At 37.7% G+C, this 27,062-nt stretch overlaps 2 protein-coding genes across 4 annotated transcripts; both read left to right on the forward strand.

Annotated features, from left to right (window-relative positions):
* The first annotated feature begins 1,186 nt into the window (after nt 1-1,186).
* On the forward strand, nt 1,187-11,292 carry LOC149381047 (Spc97 / Spc98 family of spindle pole body (SBP) component). 3 transcript variants are annotated; one of them, XM_089630701.1, is made up of 14 exons: nt 1,189-1,535; nt 2,412-3,104; nt 3,559-3,765; nt 3,870-4,181; nt 4,682-4,797; nt 4,901-6,010; nt 6,319-6,460; nt 6,571-6,727; nt 6,873-7,036; nt 7,212-7,297; nt 8,380-8,479; nt 8,800-8,861; nt 9,977-10,136; nt 10,730-11,292. In XM_089630701.1, exons 1-14 carry the CDS (start codon nt 1,365-1,367, stop codon nt 10,898-10,900), a joined length of 3,651 nt encoding a protein of 1,216 aa, XP_089486827.1. In that variant the 5' UTR covers nt 1,189-1,364; the 3' UTR covers nt 10,901-11,292. The 3 variants fall into 3 exon arrangements, 2 of the variants coding, with proteins under 2 accessions (XP_089486827.1, XP_089486826.1); XM_089630700.1 differs by having other exon boundaries at nt 1,190-1,535; nt 6,568-6,727; XR_016302046.1 differs by lacking the exons at nt 9,977-10,136; nt 10,730-11,292 and having other exon boundaries at nt 1,187-1,535; nt 6,568-6,727; nt 8,387-8,479.
* Nucleotides 11,293-12,234: 942 nt separating this feature from the next.
* LOC149381048 (uncharacterized) lies at nt 12,235-26,218 on the forward strand. The gene is made up of 7 exons (XM_089601273.1): nt 12,235-12,303; nt 12,904-12,978; nt 14,753-14,903; nt 24,067-24,270; nt 24,736-25,101; nt 25,531-26,125; nt 26,200-26,218. Exons 1-7 carry the CDS (start codon nt 12,235-12,237, stop codon nt 26,216-26,218), a joined length of 1,479 nt encoding a protein of 492 aa, XP_089457399.1.
* Nucleotides 26,219-27,062: the final 844 nt, after the last annotated feature.

The raw sequence follows: 27,062 nt of genomic DNA on the forward strand, positions 1-27,062 counted from the left end.
GTCGAGATCCAAAAATTCCTCCACCAGATTTGGGTAAGTTCGTACTTTTAACAAATAATGAACTAGTTTCAGTGATTTCGTTCAATTTGAATTTGCTTCCAATGCGTTTCTGAGTTATTACTTCGCTAAAAATGAAGTTTTTGTTTGATTTCAATATTTTGTGACACATGTATCATGAAATGGATGCATTTCGTGACGTATAAGGAGTCCACATATCCAAGCCATGTCTTGGTCGGATCAATTCTTTCTTCACAAGTGATTCTTCAATGAGGATTGGGGACAAGTCATTAACAGGTTTTGGTGTGTTCAGATCATATATTTTTCCAACATAGAAAACAGGTTGCTTAATATTATAAAATGAGTTACTTCGTGATTATTTAGTCACAGAAGCGGAATACCAAAATGAGGTACCTTCTGAACACCCTGGATATATGAGCCTTCACACTTAGATGAAACCATCAACGGTTCCAAATATTCAACATACATAAATTAATATATAAATCTCAACTCGTTGTTCAACATAGTTCAATAATTAGAAATGTTAAAATCATCGGGATTAAATTCAAGGGTGTACTCGAATGTACAGGTAACATCCACATACTATTAGATATTTGAGACCACTAGAGTACTTTTAGAAATAAACGAGGACTAAACACATAAATGCTACCTTTTATTCTTAGTGTGGTGTTGGAAAATGCTTCCACGAGACGGTGACGTGATGGTGCGATTTTTGCATACGGTTAATCAACATTTCTTTCATGACGATGAACATTTTTGCAGTTCGCATTTCTTGTTCTTCTACACGTTCGTCTCCTTCTTATATTCGTTCAGTAAATCAGACTTGACTGTCGTTATCCGCCTTCTTTCTTCGTAGCTCTTCAACTTCTCTTCTTCATTGGGTTTCATTTAATAGGTAATGAGTTATAACCCAAAATTCATTTCTGATGAAATTGCACATACACCTGTACTAAATTTATACTTGGAACTTTATTTAGTACAATTTTTCATGCTCATATCTTTCAATTATATTAATAGAAAGTTGATTGAAAATATGAGTTACAATTATGATTTACGTTTACAAATTTATTCAATATCTATACTTATTCAACATCTATACAATCAAACAATAAAGTAAAAAAAAAAAAAGGTAAATTCTTAAAAGAAGATTAAATACAATATTATGTTAAAAAAAAAAAAAAATCATTTTGCGCTAAAACAACTCTAATGTTTCATTCAAATTTCGTAATTTCAGTTTTCAAGGGAAGAGGCAAAAAAGACGATCGACTCGCTAATGGCAGAGTCTCAAATCACTTTCAACTCCTAGGTTCTCCGAATCTGAATCCGAAAACAAGAAGTCTGAAAAAATGGCAGTGGAATCGGACTTCGCTGCGACTATGTTGAGCAATCTGAAGCTCGGAGATCCATGGCTTCCTCCGAGCTCCTGGGAATCGATTCCTTCCGAGAGCGGTCACAGATTTCATCATTCTCTCCCCTCCTCCGATAATCGTCTTCATCATCAAGTCTCTTCCGTTTCTGTAAGTCCAATTTTGTTTTCTGTCACACATTCGGGGTTTTTGTTTTCGTGGTTGTTAGTTGGATTCTTCAATCTTTCTTCTGGTAATCATGTTTTATAAGAATTTAGGCTGTATTCAATGACAAGAAACGAAATTTAGTGCTGGTCTTTAGTGGTAACAACTTAAATGTATAAATTTAAGCGAACGAGCGAGGAACACGAGTGATTTTTCATGCGTTCTATGTGCAAAAGGCTTAAAATTGGTCGGGAAACATGGTTTAGATTGATGGTAGTTGGCGACTAGTTCCGTGACCATTATGCGTAATTGACAGGATATAGGGAAGTTCAAGAGTTCAGTTATGTCAAGCTAACTGAATAGAAATTTCTATCTGCAGTTATGTTGTAGTTATAGGTTTAGTTTCCTTAGGACAAACTCACTTCTTCTGTATACTTAACTAATAGTAACTGTATCAATCTACGCTCTATTTGTATACGAATCATTAGTTACGAAATTGAGTGGCATATCCGATACAGAGTATTCTGTACAGTTTGAGTGTGTACAGTAAGAGTGATCCTTGGTATAATGGAGCTTTAGACCGCTATTTTTTCTGCAATCCAAACGAAGTATAACATATTGTAGGATAGGATAAGGTTCCCTTATTAGATACTCAGCTAGAAAACTACCGACTTCAATCAGGCCTATCTTAACCAATTAAAGTTTTGTTTATATTAAAAATAATAAAGCCTGCAAATATAGGAAATTTCTTGTTGAAAGTTGGAAAACAATAAAATGAGATATTAATCGCTTATATGCATTTCATAGAAAATTAATTGTTTGTATTATCATTTAAGTCTATTCGTAACTTTTTTTAATTTTTTTTATTTCCCCTCCTGGAAGGAATCGAGTATGGTGAGGTTGGCGATGAATGCACTACAAGGTGTTCATTCAGCCCTTATTAGCATAGAAAAGATTTCAACTGCATTCTGCTGTGACCCAGCTGACAGGACCATCCATCGGATCCCAAGCTTGTGGAACTGGTGTTCAAGCACACACGCTCAAGGAAAGATACTAAAATCCATTGGACGCTCAGGTCTCCTAGTCTTTCTGCTTTGCAGATTTGTTGACTTCTTTAGGAATCCAAATTTGGATGATAAAAGCTTGGGGATTCAAAATCATATCGATAGTGAAGGGCAGCGGGAGGAACACCCTCCATACAGTCTTGTCAATCATGCCTTCTCTGTTGCTGTGGGAAAGATACTAGAAGGTTACATGTGCGCACTAGATACTTTGTACGCATCCGTGCATTTGAGGCATATTTCAGACTCTGTGGAATTTCCTCTAGAAGCAGGCTCATCTGTAGGATGTCTCACCACAGTGGTCCATTCTGAAACGACAATGTTGGAACTTTATTTACACACCAAGGAATTGAGGACTCAGATTGAAGCCTTGGGGAATATATGCAACCTGTGCGCTGTTTCTTCTAGCTATCCTGAATCTTCTTTTGAAGATTTAATTCCGAAATCCATGCTTGAGTTTCCTAGTTTCTTCAGAGGAGGGGAGCTTCTTACTTATTTATACACACAGTTACAGGTCAGATTTATTTATTTATTTTTTTTATTTTTTTATTTTTTTTATCAAATCATAGTGAAATGAGTATTCATCTGGGATTATTTTATTGTTTTAATGGCCACACTTATAAGAATCTTTCAACTTTATGCTTATTTTTTTTCTTCAGAGTGTTTTTATTTTCCTGCATAATTTTTCAATTTGGCTGCCAGATGTAAATAAAGTTATTAAACAATAACCTTACTGTTCATTCAGAAAAAGATAAGCAGTCCATGAGTGCAAAATATTAGTACCGATATCCTAATGTCGAGAATAAGAACTTGTGCACTTACCACTCTTTTGATCCATAGTGATGTTACTCTCTCCTCGAAAGTGTTGTTCTTATGCAGAACAAAGTCTTTCGTTTTAGATTCAGGATTAACTGTTTAGCTTGTGTGTTTTCTATTAATCATATTTCTCAGAAATGTATTTTTCTTAGGTTGCTGATCCTCCTCATCATGCGTTACTCAAGTATCTTTTTGTTCGTTCATGTGAACCGTATTGCGGGTTTATCAGATCATGGATATACAAGGCTGAGGTTAATGATCCTTATAAGGAGTTTGTAGTAGAACACTGCAACGACTCCCCATTTCGAGGACATGGTACCGCAGACATGTCTTCTGACTTACCGATTGCAAGTATTAGGGTAAGAAAACCTCCAATTTAGAGCCTTATGAATCAGTATTGAATTCAATTTGTTTTACATTTGGTATCTTATATTGTTGATTCCCAGCGGAATTTTCGTTTCAGGTGCGAGATGGTGTTTCTCTGCCTTGTTTCTTGAGGGATCACTTGATTCCACTTGTCAGAGCTGGTCAGCAGCTTCAAGTGTTGATGAAACTGCTTGAATTTCGTACCTATGTGGCCTCTGAGGACCTTACTTACAAGGATCTCCTTCCCAGTTTGAATGGCTCTTTTAGGGATCATTCAGCTGTTTTACGTCCAATAACTTTTGACAAAAACGAGATTGAAGCAAGGGCACTTGAAAGAGGAACTTACTTTAAAAGGATGCAAGAGAAGCTCAAAAGTTTGTTGACAAAATTAGAGTTTAGATATCAGCAAGTACGCAATTGAAACATTTCAAGCATTAGATTTTTACGTTTGACATGGGGTTCTATAATCTCTTTCTGTTTCTCATATAGATAGCAAATCGTTGACCTGTTCAAAGAATGGATTCTTAGAATCTTTTGTAATCTGCTGTTTTGTTGTTTGCTCTTTTATACATATCGCATAATAAGTTATTTAGGTCTCTGTTTCTAGGCATGTGTAGTGATTGTTATCCTTTTGTAAGCATGTTGCTGGATCATTTTTTAGAGAAATTCTTGCAATACCCATGCCCCTTTTCTGATCTTGGCGTATTATAAGTACCAGGAAGATGAGTGTACAGTTGATCGCATTCTTATTTAGCGTCTTTAGGGTTAAGGTCTTATATTCACTTAAAAGATGTTTGTCACGGATGACTGCGTTCCTGTTCAGTGTCTTTTGTTCTGCTCGATTACCGTAGTACTTCTGTCAACTAGTGCTTTTCAATTCTCCAATGATTTTTTTTTTTTTTTGGGTAGGTCGTATCACATGGCACCAACCCCAACATTTTTGGCAATGGATGGAAGAGTTCAAGTTCTCCAGTTTGTTTAAAATTGAATAAAATTTTGATGGCTCCTTCAGCAGAAGACAAAGGGTAATTAAATGTGCAATCACTCTACCTATGGTTGATTTCTCATCCTAGATCTGTTTGATTTCTATCATAATGTAAAACAGAAAATTTCTACTTCAATTCTCAGGGATGGTGGCGATACATATTCTGAAGACTCAGATACAGTGGATGATATATTACATGCAAGTAGTGCATATGAATCGTCTGAATGTTCATTATCAAGTAATAGTGAAGACGAAACTCTATCTGACCAGCTGATTGACCTTTCCAGTCCTATGGTTGGGATTGAACAGAGATACTTATCTGGGTTAAGCTTCTCCATCAGTCCACACTATAATACTTTCCAGGCAAATCCTTGTGTCTTTGAAGAGTTACACAATGCTGGGAACGCTTCAGATAGGCTCTGTGAAGGAAGAGAAACACGTAACCATGGTCAGCAATCTCTGAATAGTGGGATGCCTCTGGATCAAATAATTAAACCCTTTGAATCGGAAGAGCCACACTGGCCAGTCTCTGGTCTATGGAAAAGTTCTCTGGGTGCAGATGGATGTTACAGATGTAAAAAAATGCCAAATCTGTGTGACTGTCATACAAAATCTAGCAAATTAGGAGCGTTGAGGGAGGGTTTATCGTATTATAGAAAGATGATTGTCACGGATAATACCTTGCAAGAGGAACGGGTTAGCAAGGATGAGCAAGGGAACAAGGCACATGGATCTGATTTGTTAGCATTTAAGGACTGGAAGCTCGCCTCCAATAACAATTTTCTTAGTCTGAATCCAATGTTGACAAAAAATACTTTCTTAGAACTGCAAGCTGATCAGCAGGAGAGAGATGGCATTCGTGCACAGTCTCTACCTTATTTTGATTTTTCAATAGTGGAAGATCCTTGCAGAGGAAGTCTGGAAAAAATATCCGTTGGTTCTATGGATCCTAGTGCTTCAACTTCGATTATAAATAGTGGTCTTCGTGATAAAGACAAACACGATGAAGATATCTTAATCAATAGAACAAAAAAATGTGATTTTACTTCGCTCCCAGAACCAATCCGAGACATCCATGGAGATGCCTCGCCACCTCATGTGTCTGGAGGCAGTAGTTGGGAAAGTTTGCTTGCAAGGTCCTCTAATACTGCGATCAACAGTGTTGGAGACCACCGAGAAAGTTCCGTGGCCAAGTTCAATATACCCCTGGATTTTATTATTGACAAATGCCTGCAGCAAGAGATAACGCTCCAGTATCCTTATATTTGTTTTAGAATGTGTACTTATGGCTACCCTTATTTCGCTGTTTTTCATATTTAAAAAAAAAATAGAAAAATTGTTTTTCAAAAAATAAAATGAAATAAATACAATGAAAATGTATTTATTTAGACCATGATCGAAAAGAAGGAATGTGAATGCCATTTCCTTTTCTTTTGTATCATGTGAAAAAGCCATTTCTTTTGGACTTGGTAAACCGCTTTGTTTTAAACTTCCAAGCATAGAACCATTATAGCAGCCTGTGATGTTTGACATCTGTTCTTGTTCCTTAAATGGCACATAGATATAAGTATATCAGCAAGTTAACTATCAAGTTGCTTGAAGAGGGATTTGGTTTTAAAGAGCATCTGTTAGCCCTGCGACGGTACCACTTCATGGAGTTTGCAGACTGGGCAGATATGTTTATCATCACACTTTCGAAACATGTATGCCTCTTCAGTAATGGTGTTAATTTAGTGTTTATTTTCTTTTCGTTCCTCATAATTTTATCGTATTCTTTTTTTTTTTTTTTTTTTTTTCCTTCGTATGATAGAAGTGGTGCATTACAGAGGCAGAACATAGACTTGCTCAAATTCAAGGATTTCTCGAGTTATCGATTCAGAGATCTTCCTGTGAATATGACCAAAATAAAGACAGATTGTATGTATACATGAAAGGAAATGATACATTACCACTTACAACATCAGCTATTGGTAACACTATCAACGCTATCACTAGATGTCCTTTCATTTTTCATTTCGCAACAAAAAACAAAAAAAAAACCAATTGTTACTTATTACGTCATATTGACTTGGATATCATGGTCTTATTTAAAAAATGGTCTTCCATTCATTGCAGGGCTCCATTCTTTTGACTTCTTAGGTCTTGGTTATAGAGTGGACTGGCCTGTCAGTATTGTCTTGACTGGTGGTGCACTAAAAATTTATTCGGAGATATTCAGTTTTTTGATAAAGGTGAAGCTTGCCATGTTTTCACTGACTGATGTTTGGGGCTCATTAAAGGTATGGATTGCGATGTACTAGTTAGGAATACTATGTTAGTTGCCACTTTTTTAATTCAAAAGAAACAAGGACATTTATATCGATATTTCCGAAGATTGATTAAATCTAATGCATGTGCTTTTTGGATCTGAATTTGATTTAGATCTTCACATCTGCTTTTAATATTTGTGAACAGGAGTTGAGGCCTTTGATCAGTCAGAACCAACATGTTGAGCAATGTGAACAGGAAGTCCTCCATTTCAATTCATTGATGAAAATGAGGTATATCGCCTCATGATTACTTTTACAAATTCTTGTCCAAAATCTTTGGCGTTTAGGGTCTAAGATTTAGCTATCTTTGTACTGCTATTTGAAATTTCTGATTGATAGTTTGCCGAAGATTCGTATTGTACTTGCCTTTTAGTTTTGAATCAATGGGGATGCTGCATCTCAAACCTTCTGTTTGAGGCTTCGTAATTGGATTTCAGTTTCTCCATTTTATGACATTTTTTTCCCTTTCTTTCATGATGGAAAATTCTTATCATACCTGTATGGATCCTCTACCTGAACTCTGCAGTTCTGTTATGCTTTCTATCCCGAACATCACAAAAAAATCATGTCTGGTAAAATTCCTCTTATGTAAACTTGGGGCATTACTAGGAAAAAAACACGAAAGAGTTATAGAAGCCAATCATCCTAGTAGTAGGGATAATTAATGCCATTCTTACATAAAAAATAAAAAATAAAAAAAACAGCCATAATTGGTGTGACCTAGCTCCAGATGATCATCTTCTATTTTTCTTGTCGTTTAAGGAGCTATTAGGATCGTTAAAACATTTAGAGAGGCCTAGATAAACCAACTTCTTATTAACCTTGTCCACAGACGTGCTGCAATATAAACGTTGGATCTGCCAAATTTTACTGCTGCAATCCTGGTCTCAGTATATGATCATTTATTGTTTTTATTAGGAAATAACCTACATTAATAAGAAATAGATTTTCAAACCCTTAGGGGTTGGTCTAGTGGTAAGGGTGATTCTTGGGCCTTCCCAAGTTCGACTCCCCAATAATTGGGGCCACTGGGGTAGTCTCCCGGTCGATAATTTCAGGGCCTCGTGGATTTTAGTAGGCTTTAACCCTAACGCAACCGTTATAAAAAAGAAAAAGAAAAAAAAAGAAAGAAATAGATTTCAGACCATGATATCGATTTCCTCTTTTCTAACCATTATTCAGTGGTCACAAGGGTTTTCGGATTAGACTGCATTTAATTTTAAAATATAGCATGGACGGTCATTACAATTACTCTTTTTCTTTCTATTGGTATTTGTTTATTTTAGTTAAAGTTTACTTTCTAACATCTCCAGGCACCAGGTCAATCATTTTGTTACAACCCTGCAACAATATGTAGAATCACAACTGTCACATGTGTCATGGTGCAGGTTTCTTGATTCCCTGCAGCATAAGGTAGGCGACTAATTATTATTCACACAGAAGTGATTTAACGTAATCTTTCTGGTATATATATGAAATTTTGTATTTAGTTTTCTGCCTTAAGTTCCTCTTTCTGGGAATTATTTAGTTATTGATAAAATTTTCTGTTTCTTTTTAAATAAAAAGTTTTCTGCCTTGAGTTATTAACTGAAAATCAAGAACTGCTATACTCTATCATAGGCTTTCTCAAAAGTCAATTTTATCTATTCGGATCCTCATTGATTTTTGCATAATTGCATCGATCACATTGCTCACTTTTCTCAAAATATTAATTAGATTTGGGTTTTGTCCAGGTAAAAGATATGATGGACCTCGAGTCAGTGCATATGGCGTATTTAATTGATTCACTGCAAATGTAAGTTTGCGTTTCATTCTTTTGATTTCAAGATGTCATTTGAAAATTGTGCGACTAAAATTTTGTGCATCGTTAATATTTGGCATTTGACTTCACAGAAAATAATGTAAATATGGGGGGAAGAACGATTTTTTTATTTATTATAAGTGTGTATTTCAAAGTGTACGTAGGTACATATATATATGTATGTATATATATATATGTGTATATATATATATATATATATATATATATATATATAGAGAGAGAGAGAGAGAGAGAGAGAGAGAGAGAGAGAGAGAGAGATTATGACCAACAAAGAGAATCTTCTAAAATTACTAAGAGCATTATGAATATTAGCACTAAAATAAATGTTTACTAATCCTAATAAAATATAATTCTAATAACTCTCTACAAATATAATTTAAGAAATTTACTATAAACTCTGGCCTCCCGGTGCTTTGTCTCGGTCATTTCCTTGTGCTTTCTACCGACTTTTCCAGTTATTAATTAAACAAGGTGTTTCTTCAAAAACAAAAATTCACTTCGGAATGGAAATTTTAGAGATGGAGAAAGTAATAAATGCATGTGCACAGTAAAGGGTCTATGGAACTGGCAAAATGAATACAAGGGTGCAAGGAAGTCTCATTTGGTGTTGAAACATATTTGGTCGGTTTTTTACTTGGGATCTTGAGTTGAAAGAGGTTAAAATCTCACACGATATTTCATGGCGGGCTCCATGCAACATATGTATTTATTTTGGGTGGAGTCCTTTTCTTAACTGTCTTCTTTGTCAAGAAACTGCCGTGCCACTTTATATTAATTGATCATCTGTAGGCTTTTTCTTAAATGGCTCGAAAGCCACTGTACACTATTCAAATATGTTACTTGTGCTTAACCTCACCCTCTTCACGGTTATCATATGACATCTGGGGGTCACATCTGTATTGATCCTATGGTTCTGTTGGTTTATTTTTCTCGAGAGCTATGTTTGAGTTTCTGTTCTTAACTCTCAAGGATTTATTTTCTTTACACATTTTTGCTTTGTATGAAGCAACATGGGGCTCTTTTTTAAGTCGGGTTTCTCTTTGTTCTCTCTCTTCATCTTTCTGTTCTCACTTGGTTGTACTGTGCAGATGTTTTCTCTCTGATGAAACATGGCATGTAGCCAGAATCATTGATGGAATTTTGCAGTGTGCATTAGACTTCAGATTTTGCCTCAGAGGAGGCATAGGTGATGTTGGAATAATTCAAGGAGATATGGCCAGAAGACTTTCTAAAGTCGACATATCAAAGGTAATCGTTATATCTTTCTGCTTTTCCCGTTCTCATGGCTTCATTTTTTGAACCATTCCAAAACCAGTTTGCATAAAACCCCATATTCCAATGTTCCAAAACACAAGCCAATGCAATTTCACATCATCTTCCACCACCTTTTAACCATCCAAAACAGTATTTAAACATGGGGACAACTGGCACATTGTTTTTTCTTTCCCCCTTGTCATCAATGCATGAAACCAACGAAAATATATTATTAATAGCATGTTAATTTTATTTCAGCAAGTTACTGTTTAAGGTCACCAACATGGACATATACCTCTAGATTTATATACCAAAAACCACTGGATATACAAATCAATAATACCAAAACCTTGAATATTGTAGCAAAAGGGCTAATATTCTGTTATTTTCTTTATGAAACCAAGGCTTAAAAAGATTCGTTATAAGATTAAAGTCGTTCTATATGCTCACACCACGTACCATTTCTGAGATCACTCAGCAGAAAATTTGTGGTCTTGATTGAAAAAGCACCGACAATGCATGGTGGGTTTTAGTCTCTGAAAGGAGTTGAAACTGCTGAATTGACTACCAGTTTATCTGTTTTGCAGGTTTTTTCCATTAAGAAAACATTCGACAAAAACCTTCAAGAACTGCATATTAATTATCTCAAATCACCTAAACACGGTGCCTATGGTTTATCACGGTTTTGGGGATACCTGAACTACAATGAGTACTACTCAGACATTGGTAATGTAAGAGATAATTATGTTTCGCTCTGAGCTGGTACTATCCTGGTTTGGGTGAGTAACACATATACTTGAGGCTGAATCTGTTCTGTGGAAAAAACAAAAGGATGGGATGATCAGAGCAAGAGGTTAGAAAATTTTAGCACGCAGATAAGAGCATTCAACTAGGGTTCTGTTGTTTCTGATAGAGTACGTGCGTAACAAGGCAGTGGTGAGACTGACGTGTGACGCAAGGCAGAGCTACTGCAGAGTGTCTACAACTTACTGACGTGTACTAAGGCCTATATTAGTTGATTTAGGTCTCCAGTCGTGTGATGCCATGTGGCACCGACTGCCAGTTTGTTATGAAGTTAGTTACGTTTACTTGAGTATACAAATATCTTCTGTAATCATTGAATTTAGTAATGAGAATATTCTTTTGTTTCTCTCATCATTCTTTCTCTCTCTAAATCTAGATCTGAGATTCTATCAGTTTCTATCTCTTGATGGTGAACTCTTGATTTGTAAGTGCCTTTATTTCTCCAATTTATTCATAAGTCTATGTTTTTGTGCAACGCTCTTACCGGTGTTGATAGTGTTGCGTGGAACTGATTTTATCTCACAGTTTGATTTGTTAAAATCAGCTGATTGTTGCATATATTGTACTTCTATTTTGTTAATCTGATAGAGAGCACGTAAGGTGAGACTAAGAGGAATTGAAATTTGTTATTGGGTTTTCTTTCGCTACAGCTTCTCTCTTTTCTTTTTCTTTTTTTCTTTTTATTAATTTTTATTCTTTTTGCGAAAGGGAAAACCCCAGTAACGAATATTCATTTATTTTTTTAACGTTTTTTTTTACCGAAACCCTTAAAGTCTATAATAAACGATCTATATATGATGAACAAACGCACGCAAAACGCTCAATAAAAGCTATAAATATATCATAAGCATTTTATTACAGATGAATCGTCTAAGTTAGATTAGATGTAGATATGGTAAATTGACACAACATTCAAAGAAATCAAGCCGGGGGAAGGGGAATAGAAAGAGAAATTTGTTTGTAACTAAGTAAACATATGTCAAAGGTTAAAGATCTATAAATTTTATAGAACCTATACGCGAAATCTAACATAATTCAATTGAGAAATTTCATTAATTGGGCTTAATAATTAATTAAATATCAAATTTGGACCTTAACTTAATGAAATATCTTAAAATGGACTTTTGGACCCAAAACGGACAAAAATACCCTTAGTCTATTTCAAAAGCTAGAAAGCCCGCTTATCTCTCTCTCTCTACTCACTCGAAAAAAAACTAAAAAAAAACGAAACCCGTACGATCTCATACGATTCCATACGACCTTGTACGATTCAATACGATATACTACGATGGCGTACGATAAACAAGCTTCAATCTCCGGCGTCGGTGATGTTCAGAAATCGAGAGTTCTCAAAAAGGTGAGTTTTTAAACTAATTTCTTGTTGAATCTCATCGAAAATAGTCAGAATAGGTATTAGGACTTAGGATTTATCTGATTTGTGGTTATTTGAGCTGTTTTGAATCGGATTTAGAAAATTAGGGTTAAAAATTGAGGCAGAAATACGATGAGAATCATGAATCGTATGATGTCGTACGATGCTGTACGATGTCGTACGATAAAATTCATAACCTGTACGATGTGGTACGATGGGTTTAAGTTTTTGTTTAAAAAATGTCATACGATACCATACGATGTCGTACGATGTTGTACGATGCTGTACGATAGTTTAAAAAAAAATTAATTTTTTGTTATACGATGCGATACGATATGGTACGATGCTGTACGATAGTTTTTAAAAAAAATTAATTTTCGTTATACGATGCGATACGATATGGTACGATGCTGTACGATGGTTTTTTAAAAAAAATTAATTTTTGTTATACGATGCGATACGATATGGTACGATGCTGTACGATAGTCTTTAAAAAAAATTATTTTTTGTTATATGATGCTATACGAGTCTGTACGATTCCATACGATGAATTATGATTCTGACCTAATTTTATCGTTTTTTTAGGATAATTTGAACTACATTTACAACGTCCCATTCCCGGGTCGTTTCACGTACGGTGGGACGGGTATCTTGAAGCTCGTACGGAGGAGATTCGATGAGCTCGGGATAAAAGAACGAATCCTCGAGACTCCGTTCGAGCAATTTTTTTCGGAGAGCGAGCTCGGTTTCTCACCGGTGCTCGTACATACTTTCCTTCAGAAGAAGATCGAGGCGACGGTACGGGGGGAGATACATTTTGGTATCGGAGGCAAACGAGTAAGATTTGGACGCCTCGAGTACGCACTCGTCTCGGGGATGAGCTCTGAAGACGGTCCGACCAAAGCCGAACAAGACGAGCGAAAGAGCGATCGATTGATCACGGACCACTTGAACGGCGTTGTCGGATGCAAGTTGAGCGCGTTGATCAACGCGTTCAATATATGTCAGAGCCATGACGATGCGTTCAAGCTCGGACTGCTCGTATTTATCTATGTGTATCTTCTGGGGCAGCCGGCCAACAAAGCCATCGAGGAAAGGTGGCATAAATTTCTATATATCGTTGAAGACCTCCTCTTCTTCTTCAAGATGCCTTGGGGAAATTTGAGTTGGGCGGAGACGTATTCCAGCCTCTCGGTGAACCTAAGGAATTATCACGAGACGCTACAAAAGAAGTTGAAGGACAAGCCGGACGAGGCACAGAAGAAGGCCAAGTACACATTGACGGGTAATCTACATACCCTTCATTACTGGGCGTACGAGGCTATCCCAGAGATCGGGATGAGGTTCGGGTCGAACCAGGGGATTCGAGTGCCCAGGATGCACTCGTGGTCTAGTAATGTGGTCATCATGGGCAAAGACATCGAGGCCGTCCTGAATAAAAAAACGGTAACTTTTTTATTATTTAACGTTTATTAATTTATTTTACATTATTTTGGAATATTAATAATTGTTTTTGGTTTTGTAGGTGGGTGTTCTTCAAATGCTGAGACCAAGGGTAGCAGAGAAAGAATTTTTCACTCTCCTCGAGACACAGACGAGCAAATGTCTGTATCCCATAGACGTCGAGGGAGAAGACGCGACAGAACCGCGAGTTATTGAAGAAGAAATAGATCGAGTCGCGACGGTTGCAGAAGATGTCATCGTCGGAGACTCCGACGACGAACACGTGTCAGACACTCCCGCAATGGGATCGAGGCCCACACCGACCCCTCGTTCCGACATTCCCGAGCACTTTGTCCTAACACGGGAAATGTGGGAAGAAATGCGAGCTTCCCAAGAACAACTGCGAGCATCCCAAGAACAACTGCGAGCATCCCAAGAACAAATGTTGCAGTCACAAGGGATGGTCTTACACGCTCTTAGCACGAGCGGCCGTAGAATTCAGCGCATCAGGAAAAACCAGGTTAGATTTAAATCAAGTTATATTTAAGTTTAAATTTTGTTTTAAAGTTAAGCTTAAATTTAATTTAACGTTTTAGAGTTAAGTTTAAATTTTATTTAACGTTTTAGAGTTAAGTTTAATTATAATTTAACGTTTTAAAGTTAAGTTTAAATTTCATTTTAGTTTACTTTAATTTAACGTATTAAAGTTAAGCTTAGATTTAATTTAACGTTTTAGAGTTAAGTTTAATTAATTTAATGTTTTAAAGTTAAGTTTAAATTTCATTTTAGTTTACTTTAATTCAACGTTTTAAAGTTAAGCTTAAATTTAATTTAACGTTTTAAAGTTAAGTTTAAATTTTATTTAACGTTTTAGAGTTAAGTTTAAATTTTATGTAACGTTTTAGAGTTAAGTTTAAATTTTATTTATTTTCTTTTTAGTTTTTGTGACAAGTTTAAATTTCGTGACATATTTCGTTACTTTGACTTGCAGCTTGATATGTGGAAGAGGCTTAACATTTTGTTCGAGGAAGAAACGGGCTTGTCTGGAGGTGAGATTCCCACGACCCAAGCTGATGGTCGTCGTAAACGTCGGACCCCTCCTCCTCCTTCTCCTCCTCCTCCTCCTCATCCTCCGGCGGCTGGTCAAAAGCCGGCGTCTTCATCGCACGAGCCGTCTTCTTCGCATCGCGAGTCATCGAAGAAGTCGAAGAAGCCGGCGTCTTCATCGCACGAGCCGTCTTCTACGCATCGCGAGTCGTCGAAGCGATCGGAGATCAGGCCGGTGACTTCGCCCAGGTTGTCGGAGTCTTCGTCGAGTCCTCGTAGAGAAGACATTCCGGAGAAGCAACTCCCGCTCACAACTCCGCTCAAAAGGAAAAGCCATAAGGCACAACTTACTCCGCCACGTCCAGATCGGCAAGTGTGACAGAAGTCGTCGCGTTGGGCCGATTTCACTGATCCGACGAGGCCCAAATATTCAAAAAATCCGATCCCCAAGTTCAACCCGTTGAAGGACGCGAAGCAAAAAGAGTTTGATAATTTCGTTAAGTGGTTGCGGAAAAAAAAGTGGGACGGCAAGTTCATGGAGTCTACTCGCCTGAAGACGTGCGACGGAGACACGACTTTCTTCAACACGATATTGACAGAAACCAGATGACTACATGATTCGGTACGTTATTAATCATATAATTTAACTTTCCCTATCAATTTAAAATAACGCTAATTGTTTGTCATGTCTCAGCATATTGATGATATAATTCACATGATTCGGGCTCGCCAACGAGCTCTCGACGGATATCGGCAAGACGTCCGAATCATGGATTTTTGGTGGGTCCAGCACGTGTACGGCCGATTCAACATGGAAGAAGCGAACATCAAGAAGGCCATCGAGCTTGGGGCAGAGCCCGAACCCGTGGACTGGGACATGAGGGCAACTATAGTTGTCAATGGTGCCCACAAGAAGAGTAGTAGTGTCTATTTATGTACATTTGATGTCATATAGTCTTACGAAGACTCTTGCTTGTAATTGCTTATTCATTAATAATAAAGTTGAAACGTTCATTCATTCTTTCTTTGTTTGAAGCTTTATGATAAAACCTTAGTCTTTTAGTCCATAAACAAACTTAACAACTTACGAAGAGACAAATGTAGATTTGCATGAACAAACTCTTCGTAGTTTGCTTAAAACGATATATTCGCAATCTTAGGGTCAAAGGACTATTGACCTCAGTATGATTGTTAGAAGAATCTATGATGTCTGGTTATGAGGCATTGAGAGTTGGGGACTCTATAGTTCTTCTAGGTATCTTCCGAAGGTACTGAATTGACCAGTGCACTTCTAGAGACAATATAAGAACAAACCATTTAACCTCTTATGTCTCGAAGTCACTATGTATGAATTGCATCATGCTTACCTTAATCCTGAAATGAGACATGCCATTTCACACCTTAGTATTCTCATTTGAGAAAGTCAAAGTTCGGACTCACTATGTGATTCCGAACAATGCCTATTGGTGAAGTACTAAGTTGTGAGTATGTCATGAGTAACTTTGTGAAGTTCTCATAGATATGGAATTCATGTACAAGATTGCTTAAATGCAATGTATGTCACCTCATGCTTTGTTCCTTGGAGTGTGAATAAATGAACTGGCCAGTGTCTAAATTGAGTCCTGACTCTTTTGGATGAAACAATGTGACTTGTTAGCTCCTCATCAATACATTGTTTCTAACTTATTCACAAGCGACAAAGGAGTTGAGGAAATAACAGCTAGAAGGGTAAAATGGTAATTTAGTAAATCCCGACTAGCTGATGACATTCATGAAGGGTAAACATAGATAATATTCAGTGGATCCGCTCATCATAATTAGGTCGAATTCTTGAGTAGAAAATAAATTCATTTGAACCGAGAGATTTTCAGTGTCAGCTCTTTAGTGGAGTCAGTTGGCATTAAGCTAAACTTGGAAAAGGTTTGTGAACTTTTGAGTCCAAGTGTTTAGCTCAAGCTTTGTTCATTTGGGTCCATGAGGTCACTGTCACGAATCACATCGATAGGAATAGTTAAACTGGAAGCTAAGTCAAAACAAGAACGAAAATAGTTAAAAGGGTATTTTTGTCTTTTGAGACAAAGGATGAAATGAATGTCAATAAATTTTTTGACAAGTTCATTTGATGACTTAATGTCACTCGGCCATGACTTGATCATTGGGCCTTGTGAATTAATTTCATTTCATAAGAATTTTATTGAAAATTCTAAATGGGTCTTTTCTTATGTTGTCATGAACAAGTGAAGAAAATTCTAGAAGCCTTTTTCTAGACATAATAGGCGCCCACTACCCAAAGAGAAAGGGAAATTATTTTGTGCATAAATGTATTTAGATACTTGCCAAAAGAAAAAGAGGAAACAAATTTGCATAAGGATGCACAAGGTATTTCGGCCAAGAGAGTAATAGGCAAGCCAAGGAACAAAAAAGGAAACAAATCCTAGCCTTCTAGAAGGCTGCCTTGAGCGCCCAAATGGAATAAGAAATAAGGGTTATTTTGCTCATGAATATGTGATATTCTATAGAAGAGGAAACTACCTTATTGAAGGTAAGACCTCTCCTATAAATAGGAGCCTCATTCTTCTCATTCCATTCATTCCACACAGTTAGAGATTGAGATACTCTCTCTCTAGACATTGTGGCCGAACTCCTCTCTCTCTCTCTTTCTAGTTTATTTTCGATTTTTCTTGTCTTGGCACCTAGGTCCTCACTCGACCTAGTGTTTAGCTCTGCGACTTCGAGACTCGTTCTTAAGTCGTAGTGTTTAAAAGTGCCCACTCACTGATTCCTTCTTTTCGAGTGATTTAGTGATAGAAACTTTCGTGGTTGCTCGAGGTGCCGAAGAAAGAAAGAGAGACGTGCTGCGAGGGGAGACGAGCGTTGCAAACTTTCCAAAAGCTTCTTCAAAGTTCAAGCTTTAAGAAAGGTTAGAAAACTCTTAGCTCATATTGTTTTTAATTACATGTACTTGCTTCTTTGTCTAGGTTAGTAAAAACTGTTTTTACTTGAAAAGAAATTTTTTAAAATTCCGCCGCTTCCCGAAGCGTTTAATCTTTTTCTTAAACCCTAGATCGATTCCAACAAATGGTATCAGAGCTATGGTCAAAGAGATGCATGTACATGTTTTTAAAATTATGAGCTTGAAAATCGTTTTCGAAAGTTTACTAATTTTGTGACAAGTTAGAATTGTAATCTTAGATTTTTTTTTAATTTATTGCTCATGCCTTTAAATTAAAAACCATGTTGTTTTTCTATGATTTTGGGATGTTTTTAAAACAAATTAGAATCAGTTCTAAAAGTTTTTAATTTTTTATATTGAAAAACGTGTTTTAAAGGTTTGAGAAATTTCGGTAAATTTTGTGACTAGTTACCTTGTCTTTCTAGTTTCTTTTATTTACCGTATTCGTTTTATGCTTGTTGTTATTTCTTTTATATCATGTTATTACCCTGCTAATAAAACACAAATAAAAGCTTTAAACAACATCTTAAAACGTTCCGTTACACTCGATTCTTTTTCGCACCTAAAAAGGACCAAGCTTTAATTTATTTCTTTTTCTTCGAGCTGGAGTAAACCCGCATTAAAAGTGGCATAACTCTCTGCTCAGAAGTCGAAATTTAATGATTCTTGAATCAAATTAAAGCTCTGTCTGTCCTCTGTCCAATGCCACCGGTTTCGGCTCAAAAGGACATCGGAGCCGCCAGATATGGCGATATTACTCCGAGGTGCGCGGGTATCTGAAACTCCAGTTTTTTAGAAATCCGGATTTTCAAACCCCACTACCATGAGTTATAGAACTCTAATGAGAAAATTTTCTTGAGAAAAAATGTTTTTCATATGATTATAAACATGATGTGTAAGATTAAAATGTTTTGATTTTTGAAAGTTTAATTGAAATTGAATTTTTACAAAACTAGTTTGAATTTTGAAAAACCGTTTTCACTTTCAAACTTGAAAAATATTTTGTCATCCAAATCAAATAAATTTTCAAAATGTTTTCAAAACTATATCTATATCACATATGTTCAAAATCTATATGCTCTTGAAAATTTGAGTGGGAGGTCTCCTTGTAGACAAGCCGAAAAATAAAAAGATGTGTAATCTCAAACTTTCAAGTGTTCGAGTGAGTTGAAGTTCACACTTCCCTCACGCACTTTCCCGAAATAGAAAATAGGAAAAGATCGAGTATGTACCTTGTGCCTTTATGCACTAATACTGCTCTGAACATGTCAATCTAGGATTCTCTTCTAGTTGTCCGCTCTGTCGCTCTCTAACTAGGAAATCTGTTTCCGAACTTATATGAGTCGATGAACCAACTCCAAAAACTAAGTGGGAGGGTTATATTCGTTGTTTGTAACCCACGATCCCCAACACTAATGAAAGATGCAATAACGTGGGACTAAGAGCCGCTCTTGCGACCCTCATTTAAATGTGAGTACTCCAAGGCGTTATTGCCTCGATCATTGCTCAATGAGCTACGTCCGAGAGTGATGCAATGATGACAAGGCCTCCCCTTGGGGGATTGTTTTTCAAAGCTGATCTTTTGGACTAAGTGGTTGGTTGCACACTTAGGCTCAATCCCTAGTAATCCTCCCTTGAGGCTCTGCGAAAGGATGTGAGTGATCAAACCAATTTAAAAGGTGGCTAGTCAAAATAGATGTATTGACATCTTGGCTTAGCATTAATGATGTGTCATTTACTTATAAAAGGAGATTTTTTGCGGCCTTCTCTTGAGGGAGTAAATTATCGTTTGGTTTATAACACCTTTGGATTTTATAAAAGTCTTAATAAAACTTAAATCCTAAACCAAAGACTAATCATAAACTTGTTTCAACTTATATAGGCTATATGTCTCTCAACCATCTCTCTATCTTTCTTTCCTCGATCAAACTCGAAAACGAAAACTACGTAGATTCGAAACATAACCTTGACATAATCCTTACCAAGCACAAATGGGTACTCACCACCCCGTGTCCTCCTCTAACGAATGATGATTCGACTCAAGAGGACAATGACGCCTTAGCGGCCTGGCTTCGATCCGATAAGATTGTGAGGTGCTATATCTTGGCATCTATGAACAATATGCTGAAAGAGCAACATCGTGACATCGAGACCACCGCCGAAATGCTCTACAATCTCCTTGAGATGTTTGGAGGGCAAGGGCGTCAAACAAGGCAACAAGCAGTCCGACAGTTTATGAACTGTCACATGAAGGCTAGGACTCCTGTTGGAGACTTTATGATATTGATCATTAGTTTTCTGAATAAAAAGGAAATCCTAGGATCTGAGATTAAAGGGAAGAATGTCATAGATATGATCTTAGAAACTCTCCCCGCATCTCTTGATACCTCCAAGATGAACTACTTCATAAACAAGCTAGAGTACACTGTTACCAAGCTTATGAAGGAACTTCAAACTGCTGAAGGTCTCACTAAGAGAAAGAGGAATCAAGGAGAGGCACATGCTACTGAGCAAAAAGCCTCCGCCTCTGGAACTAAGAAAAGACCTCACAAGGCCGATAAAAAGAATTGTACTGCCTATCTCAAAGCAAAGGAACATAGCATTGTACTAGTTACTAAAGCATGCTTAGTAGCTGATAATGTATCAACGTGGATTCTTGACTCCGCTGCTACTAACCATTTTTGTTGTTCCTTGAATGGTTTTAAGAAAACCAAAAGCTTAGAGGAAGGCGAGTTCTGTTTCAAATGGGGTGATGGGAGCCTGGTGTCTGCGAAGGCTGTGGGATCCGTGACATTGTCTTTTGAAGACCGCACTATAAACTTGAATAATGTTTATTTTGTTCCTACCTTTGGTAAGAACTTAATATCCGTTGCTCGTCTTCTTGAGCAAGATTATTGTTTAAAGTTCATTAAGAATGGAATTCGTATTTCGTTTCCTGATAATTCTTTTGTCACTGATGCATGTATGAAGAATGCTCTTTTTTACATCTATCCCACTCAACCTTCTCTTCTAGACACTGAAATAGATAATGATCTAATTAGGGATCCAAAGAGGATCAAACTTTCTGAATCCTCCGATCTAACAAAATCAACATACCTCTGGCACTTGAGACTTGGTCATATCAGTCTAGATAGGATTAAGAGACTTGTGAGGGACGGTCCACTCCAAGACTCTGCAATAGGTTCACTACCTACTTGTGATTTCTGCATAGAAGGAAAAATGACTAAGCGACCTTTCTCTGATAAGGGTCGAAGAGCCACTGAGTTGCTGGAACTAGTACATTCTGATGTATGTGGTCCGCTCAACCAACAGGCACGTGGAGGATACGAATACTTCGTTACCTTCACTGATGATTACTCAAGATATGGGTTTGTCTATTTGCTTAAACACAAATCCGAGACCTTTAACGTATTTAAGGTGTTTAGGGCTTTAGTGGAAAAGCAAACTGGCAAAGTGATCAAAACCCTTCGATCTGATCGAGGTGGTGAGTATATGTCTGGAGAGTTCGATGACTTTCTTAAAGAAGAAGGTATCGCTTCTCAGCTTACCGCACCTGGCACACCTCAACAAAACGGAGTGTCAGAGAGAAGAAACCGAACTCTTATGGAGATGGTTAGATCAATGATGAGTTACTCATCACTCCCGCTTTCCTTTTGGGGATATGCCCTCAAAACAGCCGCTTACATTCTGAACCAAGTTCCGTCTAAAACGGTTCCTGGTACTCCTTATGAACGATGGACTGGCTGTAAAGTGAATCTTGGCCGCATCCGAATTTGGGGTTGCCCTGCACACGTGCTGAGGCAAAAGACTAGCAAGTTGGCTAGTAGGTCAGAATTGTGCCTGTTTGTAGGATATCCGAAGGAAACCAAAGGTTTTACTTTCTATAGTCCCGAGGACGATAAGACTTTCGTTAGCACGAATGCTCGTTTCCTTGAGGAGGACTTTATGAAGGATGCGAAACCTAGAAGCAAAATTGTGCTTGAAGAAAAGTTGGGTGAGGAAGCTTCTACCTCATCTGTAAGAACTGTTCTTACCCCAACTGAAACACAACCTAACTCATCAGAATCTCGTCAAGTAGTACTTCGACGTAGTGGGAGGGCTGTTCAACAGCCTGACAAGTACATGTCTTATGGAGACTCTCTTGTAGCCGTCTCCGACATGGATGACCCTGTTTCCTATAGCCAAGCGATGGCTTGTTTTGAATCAAACCTTTGGCTTGACGCCATGAAAGTTGAAATGCACTCGATGTATGTCAACAAAGTCTGGAAGCTTGTAGACCTTCCTGAAGGGATCAAACCCGTAGGGTGTAAGTGGATATACAAGAAGAAAATGGGTTCTGATGGGAACGTCGAGACGTTCAAAGCACGACTTGTGGCGAAGGGTTATACCCAACAAGAAGAGATTGACTATGAAGAAACCTTCTCGCCAATCGCGATGCTTAAATCCATCCGCATACTCCTATCCATAGCTGCATCTCTCGACTATGAGATCTGGCAAATGGATGTCAAGACAGCCTTTCTGAATGGCAATCTTGACGAGCGCATTTACATGGCTCAACCAGACGGTTTCGTGGATAAAGGTCAAGAGACCAAGGTTTGTGAGTTGCTTAAATCCATTTATGGACTAAAGCAAGCATCTAGGTCATGGAATATTAGATTCGATGAAACTGAAAAGAGCTTTGGCTTTGAACAGTCAATAGATGAGCCTTGTGTTTACAAGTTAATACACGAAGGCAAAGTTGTGTTTCTGGTACTATATGTCGATGATATACTACTCATTGGTAATGACGTGGGTAAGTTATCTGAGGTTAAGGTCTGGCTGGCAAAGCAATTCGATATGAAGGATCTAGGAGAAGCCGCGTACATTCTGGGGATCCAAATCTTTCGAGATAGGAAAAATCGGACCCTGTCGCTCTCTCAAGCATCTTATATTGATAAGGTGATGGATCGCTTCTCGATGCAAGACTCCAAGAAGGGCCAAACACCCTTTAGGCATGGAGTTTCACTCTCTAAGGACCAGTCTCCCAAGACTGCACAAGAGATTGAAGACATGAGGAAAATTCCTTACGCCTCTGCCGTAGGAAGCCTCATGTATGCTATGCTTTGCACTAGACCTGATATATGTTTCGTTGTTGGCGTAGTTAGCCGTTTCCAATCCAACCCTGGACCCGAGCACTGGATTGCTGTTAAGCATGTTCTTAAGTATCTTCAAAGGACTAGGAACTTGATGCTTACATACTCAGGTACTGACCTGACTATGACGGGATATACCGACTCCGATTTTCAAGCGGATAAGGATTCCAGGAAATCCACTTCGGGATCTGTGTTCATCCTTAATGGTGGAGCTGTTGTCAGGGGCGGACCCACATAGTCTACGGGGGTGGCCCGGGCCACTCCCACTTTTCAGAAATTAATAATATTTTAATTAGTTAAAAATTAATTATAAATAAAAAATAATTATAATACACTAATAATAGTAAAAACACCAAAAAATCGGAGTCATTCTCGCTATTTAAATGAGAAAAAACCCTATTCTTTTATTGTTTTTTATTCAAAATCAATTTTTTTTTAATCTTCCTGAAGTCGTCTGCCACATTGCTCTGCCATTCTGAAGTCTGGAACCCTGTCTTCTCTGTTCTTCTAAAGCCCGCAAATCAGAAGTAATTTTTTTTCTTTTACTGATTTAATAAAAACCCTATTTTTATTGTTTTTTATTCAAAATCAATTTTTTTTAATCTTCCTGAAGTCTGCCACATTGCTCTGCCATTCTGAAGTCTGCAGCCATGTCTTCTCTGTTCTTCTAAAGCACGCAAATCAGAAGTAATTTTTTTTCTTTTACTGATTTAATTCTTTGTATATTATATTGCTTGATTAAAAAAATAAAGAAAAGTGTTGGTGAGAGAATACTTCATACTTGCAAGTTGCATTGCGTACACTACCACTACCAGGTGAAAAGCAATTCTATTTATGTTATCTATTCATCTATTATACTTTTTTTGCTTTTTGGGTTGTTTTTTTTTTTTTTTTGAGAAACGTGGTCTTTTTGGGTTGTTTGTTGAACAAAATAGTCACACAAAGCAATTGCATTTATGTATATCCTGACATAATAATTTTTTTTTATTTCTCTTAGCTTCAAGCGAATTTGAGGATATGTACATGTGTATATTATTTTTGATTCAATATATTTTTTCTAATTCATTATTTTTTATTCAATATATATTTTTTTAATTCATTTTTTTTTTCAGATGAAAACACCCACAATTCATTCGTTCTTAAAAAGAAAAAATATTGAATCTTCATCTTCAGATAGTCAATTACAGTCTGAGGATCATGCTTCAAAATTACAAAGAGTTGAAGTTGTTGCCGAATTTGATATCGATAAATTAGAACGTGATCCAGGTTTACGACCACAAATATGGAAGTATCCATTCAATAAGCGTGACGAAGTTCGAAGAGCTTATATTAAGAATGGACCATATCAGCCTATACTTTCTATGTATCCAAAATCAGGTGAAAAACATTCTCGAAGTTTTCAGCCATCTATGTTTACCCGCTTTTCACCATGGTTGGAATATTCTCCTGCAATAGATGCTATATTTTGTCTACCGTGCTTCTTATTTCATAAAGAAGATGGACCATCAGGATCCAATGCATTCACTGTTAATGGGTTTCGGACGTGGAGTAAAGTGGGAGGGAAAAATTGTTCACTGGTGGCACATGTTGGAAATGATCACAATTCTCCTCATCAAAAGGCACAACATGCCTTGTCAGATCTCTTGAATCAGTCTGCTCATATTCCAAACAGGTTTGAGAATTTTATATCTCAAGATATAATAGATAATAGACTTCGTCTTAAAACCTCCATTGAAGTAGCTAAGTGGCTTGCATACCAGGCATGCGCATTTAGAGGTCATGATGAGTCTAGCACATCAAAAAATCGCGGAAACTTTTTAGAATTGTTGAGATATTCTGCAGCTTTAAATGATGATGTAGCAAACGTTTTGGATAAAGCTCCACGAAACGCGTCGTATACATCACCGAAGATACAAAAGCAAATATTACATGTCTTGGCAAGTAAAGCAAAAAAGTATATCCGGGAAGAGATTGATTGTGCGAAGTATTGTATAATTGTGGACGAAGCTAGAGATGAATCTAAAAGGGAGCAAATGTCACTTGTATTGAGATTTGTTGGCAATGATGGTTGCATAAAAGAGCGCTTTTTTGGTTTACTTCATGTCAAAGATACTAAAGCATTGACTTTGAAAGATGGTATTTTCTCGATGCTCACTCGTTATGGTCTTGATGTGCAATCTATACGAGGGCAAGGTTATGATGGTGCAAGTAACATGCGTGGAGAATGGAATGGTTTGCAAGCCTTAGTTTCAAATCAATGCCCGTATGCTTATTATGTTCATTGTTTTGCCCATCGCCTGCAATTATCACTAGTTGCGGCGTCCAAGGAAGTTTATCATGTGAGTTTTTTCTTTATTAAGCTTAATTTTATTGTCAATATTGTGAGTGCATCATGTAAGCGTAACGATCAACTTAAAGATGCTCATGCCTCAAATATTGCCTATTTGCTTAATATTGAGGAGCTTGAAAGTGGGAAAGGCCTTAACCAGATAGGTTCTTTGCAAAGGCCGGGTGATACACGTTGGACTTCTCACTTTAAATCAATTTCTAGTATGATTAAAATGTTTAGTGCAACATGTGAAGTGTTATTAAACATCATTGATGATGGAACTACTCATAACCAACGTGGTGAAGCAGGTTCAGCTTACGAGACAATGACTTCTTATTACTTTGTCTTCATTATGCATCTGATGAGAGAAATTCTAGAGATCACTAGCATGCTTTGCAATGCTTTGCAGATTCAATCTCAAGATATTTTAAATGCAATGCAGCTTGTTTCATCAACTAAGTCACTCCTTCAGAAGCTTAGAGATGATGGATGGAGCAATTTGGTTGAAAAAGTGAGATTGTTTTGTGGAAGTGTCAATATAGAAGTGCCTAATTTTAGTGATTTTCATGTTGCACGGAGGGGAATGGCTCGTGACATTACAGTGGAGCATTATTATAAAGCTGATATATTCTATACAGTGATAGACTCTCAGCTGCAAGAATTGAATAGCAGATTTAATGATAATACAGTGGAGTTGATGATTCTCAGTTCAGCTTTAGATCCGAAAGAGATGCGCGCATCATTAAGAGGTGATGATATATGTAAGCTTGTGCAGAAATTTTACTCAGAAGATTTTGCGGAATATGAGATGACATTGTTGCATATGGAGCTTCAACATTTTGATCAGGTTCGACAACTTCCAGATTTCATAGCATTGACAACGATTTCTGATCTATGTCAATGGTTGGTGAAAACAAGAAAATCGGAAATATTTCCTTTGGTGTCTAAAGTGATAACTCTTATTCTCACACTTCCAGTTTCTACCGCTACTACTGAACGTTCTTTTTCAGCGATGAAGATAGTGAAGACTGCACTTCGTAACAAGATGGAAGATGATTTCTTGTCGGATTGTTTGCTCATTAATATTGAGAAAGAAATTGTTGAGATGTTTAGCATAGATTCAATAATAGATGTTGTCGCAGTTTTTCGGACAACGATTTAGGAACCGGAAATGGTTAGACCCAAGGCCGGACCAAGTGGTCTCACTCCGGCTCGAGCGTGTCGGACTTGATATCTCAAGTCGTCCCTTAGCTGTCTGCAATGTCGATCTCGTCCAAGCACCTGAAACACAAGCGAAAAGGTGTGAACTACAAAGGGGAAACAGAGGGGTTGCCTCTGTTTACCTCTCCGACGCTCAACATTAGTAGGATTGAGGTGGTTGATAGAGGTTTAGTGTTTTGGGGTCGAGAGTTGAGAGAAACGAGCGAGTTGTGAGTTCGGCAGCGTTTCAGTACTCAAATTCGGATTACCTGGATTAGAGAATGGACTCCTCTATTTATAGGCGACCAAGAGACGTGCTGAGGGTCCCTTGGCCGAGTGAGGCTGAGCCGGCCATCGGCCGAGTGAGGTTGGACCGGCCGATGGCCGAGTGAGATGATGGTCGCCGAGGGAGATTCACTCGGCCAATGGCCGAGTGAAGGAATGGGCGCCGGGTAAGCTTGACTCGGCCATCGGCCGAGTGATGGCCGAGCGAAGAGTCTGGGCCGAGAGGAGACTCACTCGGCTGTTGGCCGAGTGAGCTGTTGGGCCGGCTGGGGTCTTCATTCGGCCTTCGGCCGAGCGAGCGTGCTGGGCCGCCCGGGGCCTCACCCGGCCATCGGCCGAGCGAGCATGGTGGGCC

The sequence above is a fragment of the Urtica dioica genome, chromosome 11 (assembly GCF_054948205.1).
Source record: "Urtica dioica subsp. dioica isolate 48M chromosome 11, U.dioica_male_clone48M_v1_H2, whole genome shotgun sequence".
Lineage (NCBI taxonomy): Eukaryota > Viridiplantae > Streptophyta > Magnoliopsida > Rosales > Urticaceae > Urtica > Urtica dioica.

What these genes read in the sequence shown, in the direction of transcription:
- LOC149381047 (XM_089630700.1), top strand. Translation starts at nt 1,365, where the DNA reads ATGGCAGTGGAATCGGACTTCGCTGCGACTATGTTGAGCAATCTGAAG. An exon ending in TCATCACACTTTCGAAACAT is followed by an intron (nt 6,461 to 6,567) that starts GTATGCCTCTTC and finishes TTCGTATGATAG; the next exon opens with AAGTGGTGCATTACAGAGGC. An exon ending in ACTTACAACATCAGCTATTG is followed by an intron (nt 6,728 to 6,872) that starts GTAACACTATCA and finishes CATTCATTGCAG; the next exon opens with GGCTCCATTCTTTTGACTTC.
- LOC149381048 (XM_089601273.1), top strand. Translation starts at nt 12,235, where the DNA reads ATGGCGTACGATAAACAAGCTTCAATCTCCGGCGTCGGTGATGTTCAG. An exon ending in GGACGGGTATCTTGAAGCTC is followed by an intron (nt 12,979 to 14,752) that starts GTACGGAGGAGA and finishes TTTGACTTGCAG; the next exon opens with CTTGATATGTGGAAGAGGCT. An exon ending in TTCTATGTATCCAAAATCAG is followed by an intron (nt 24,271 to 24,735) that starts GTGAAAAACATT and finishes GATATTCTGCAG; the next exon opens with CTTTAAATGATGATGTAGCA.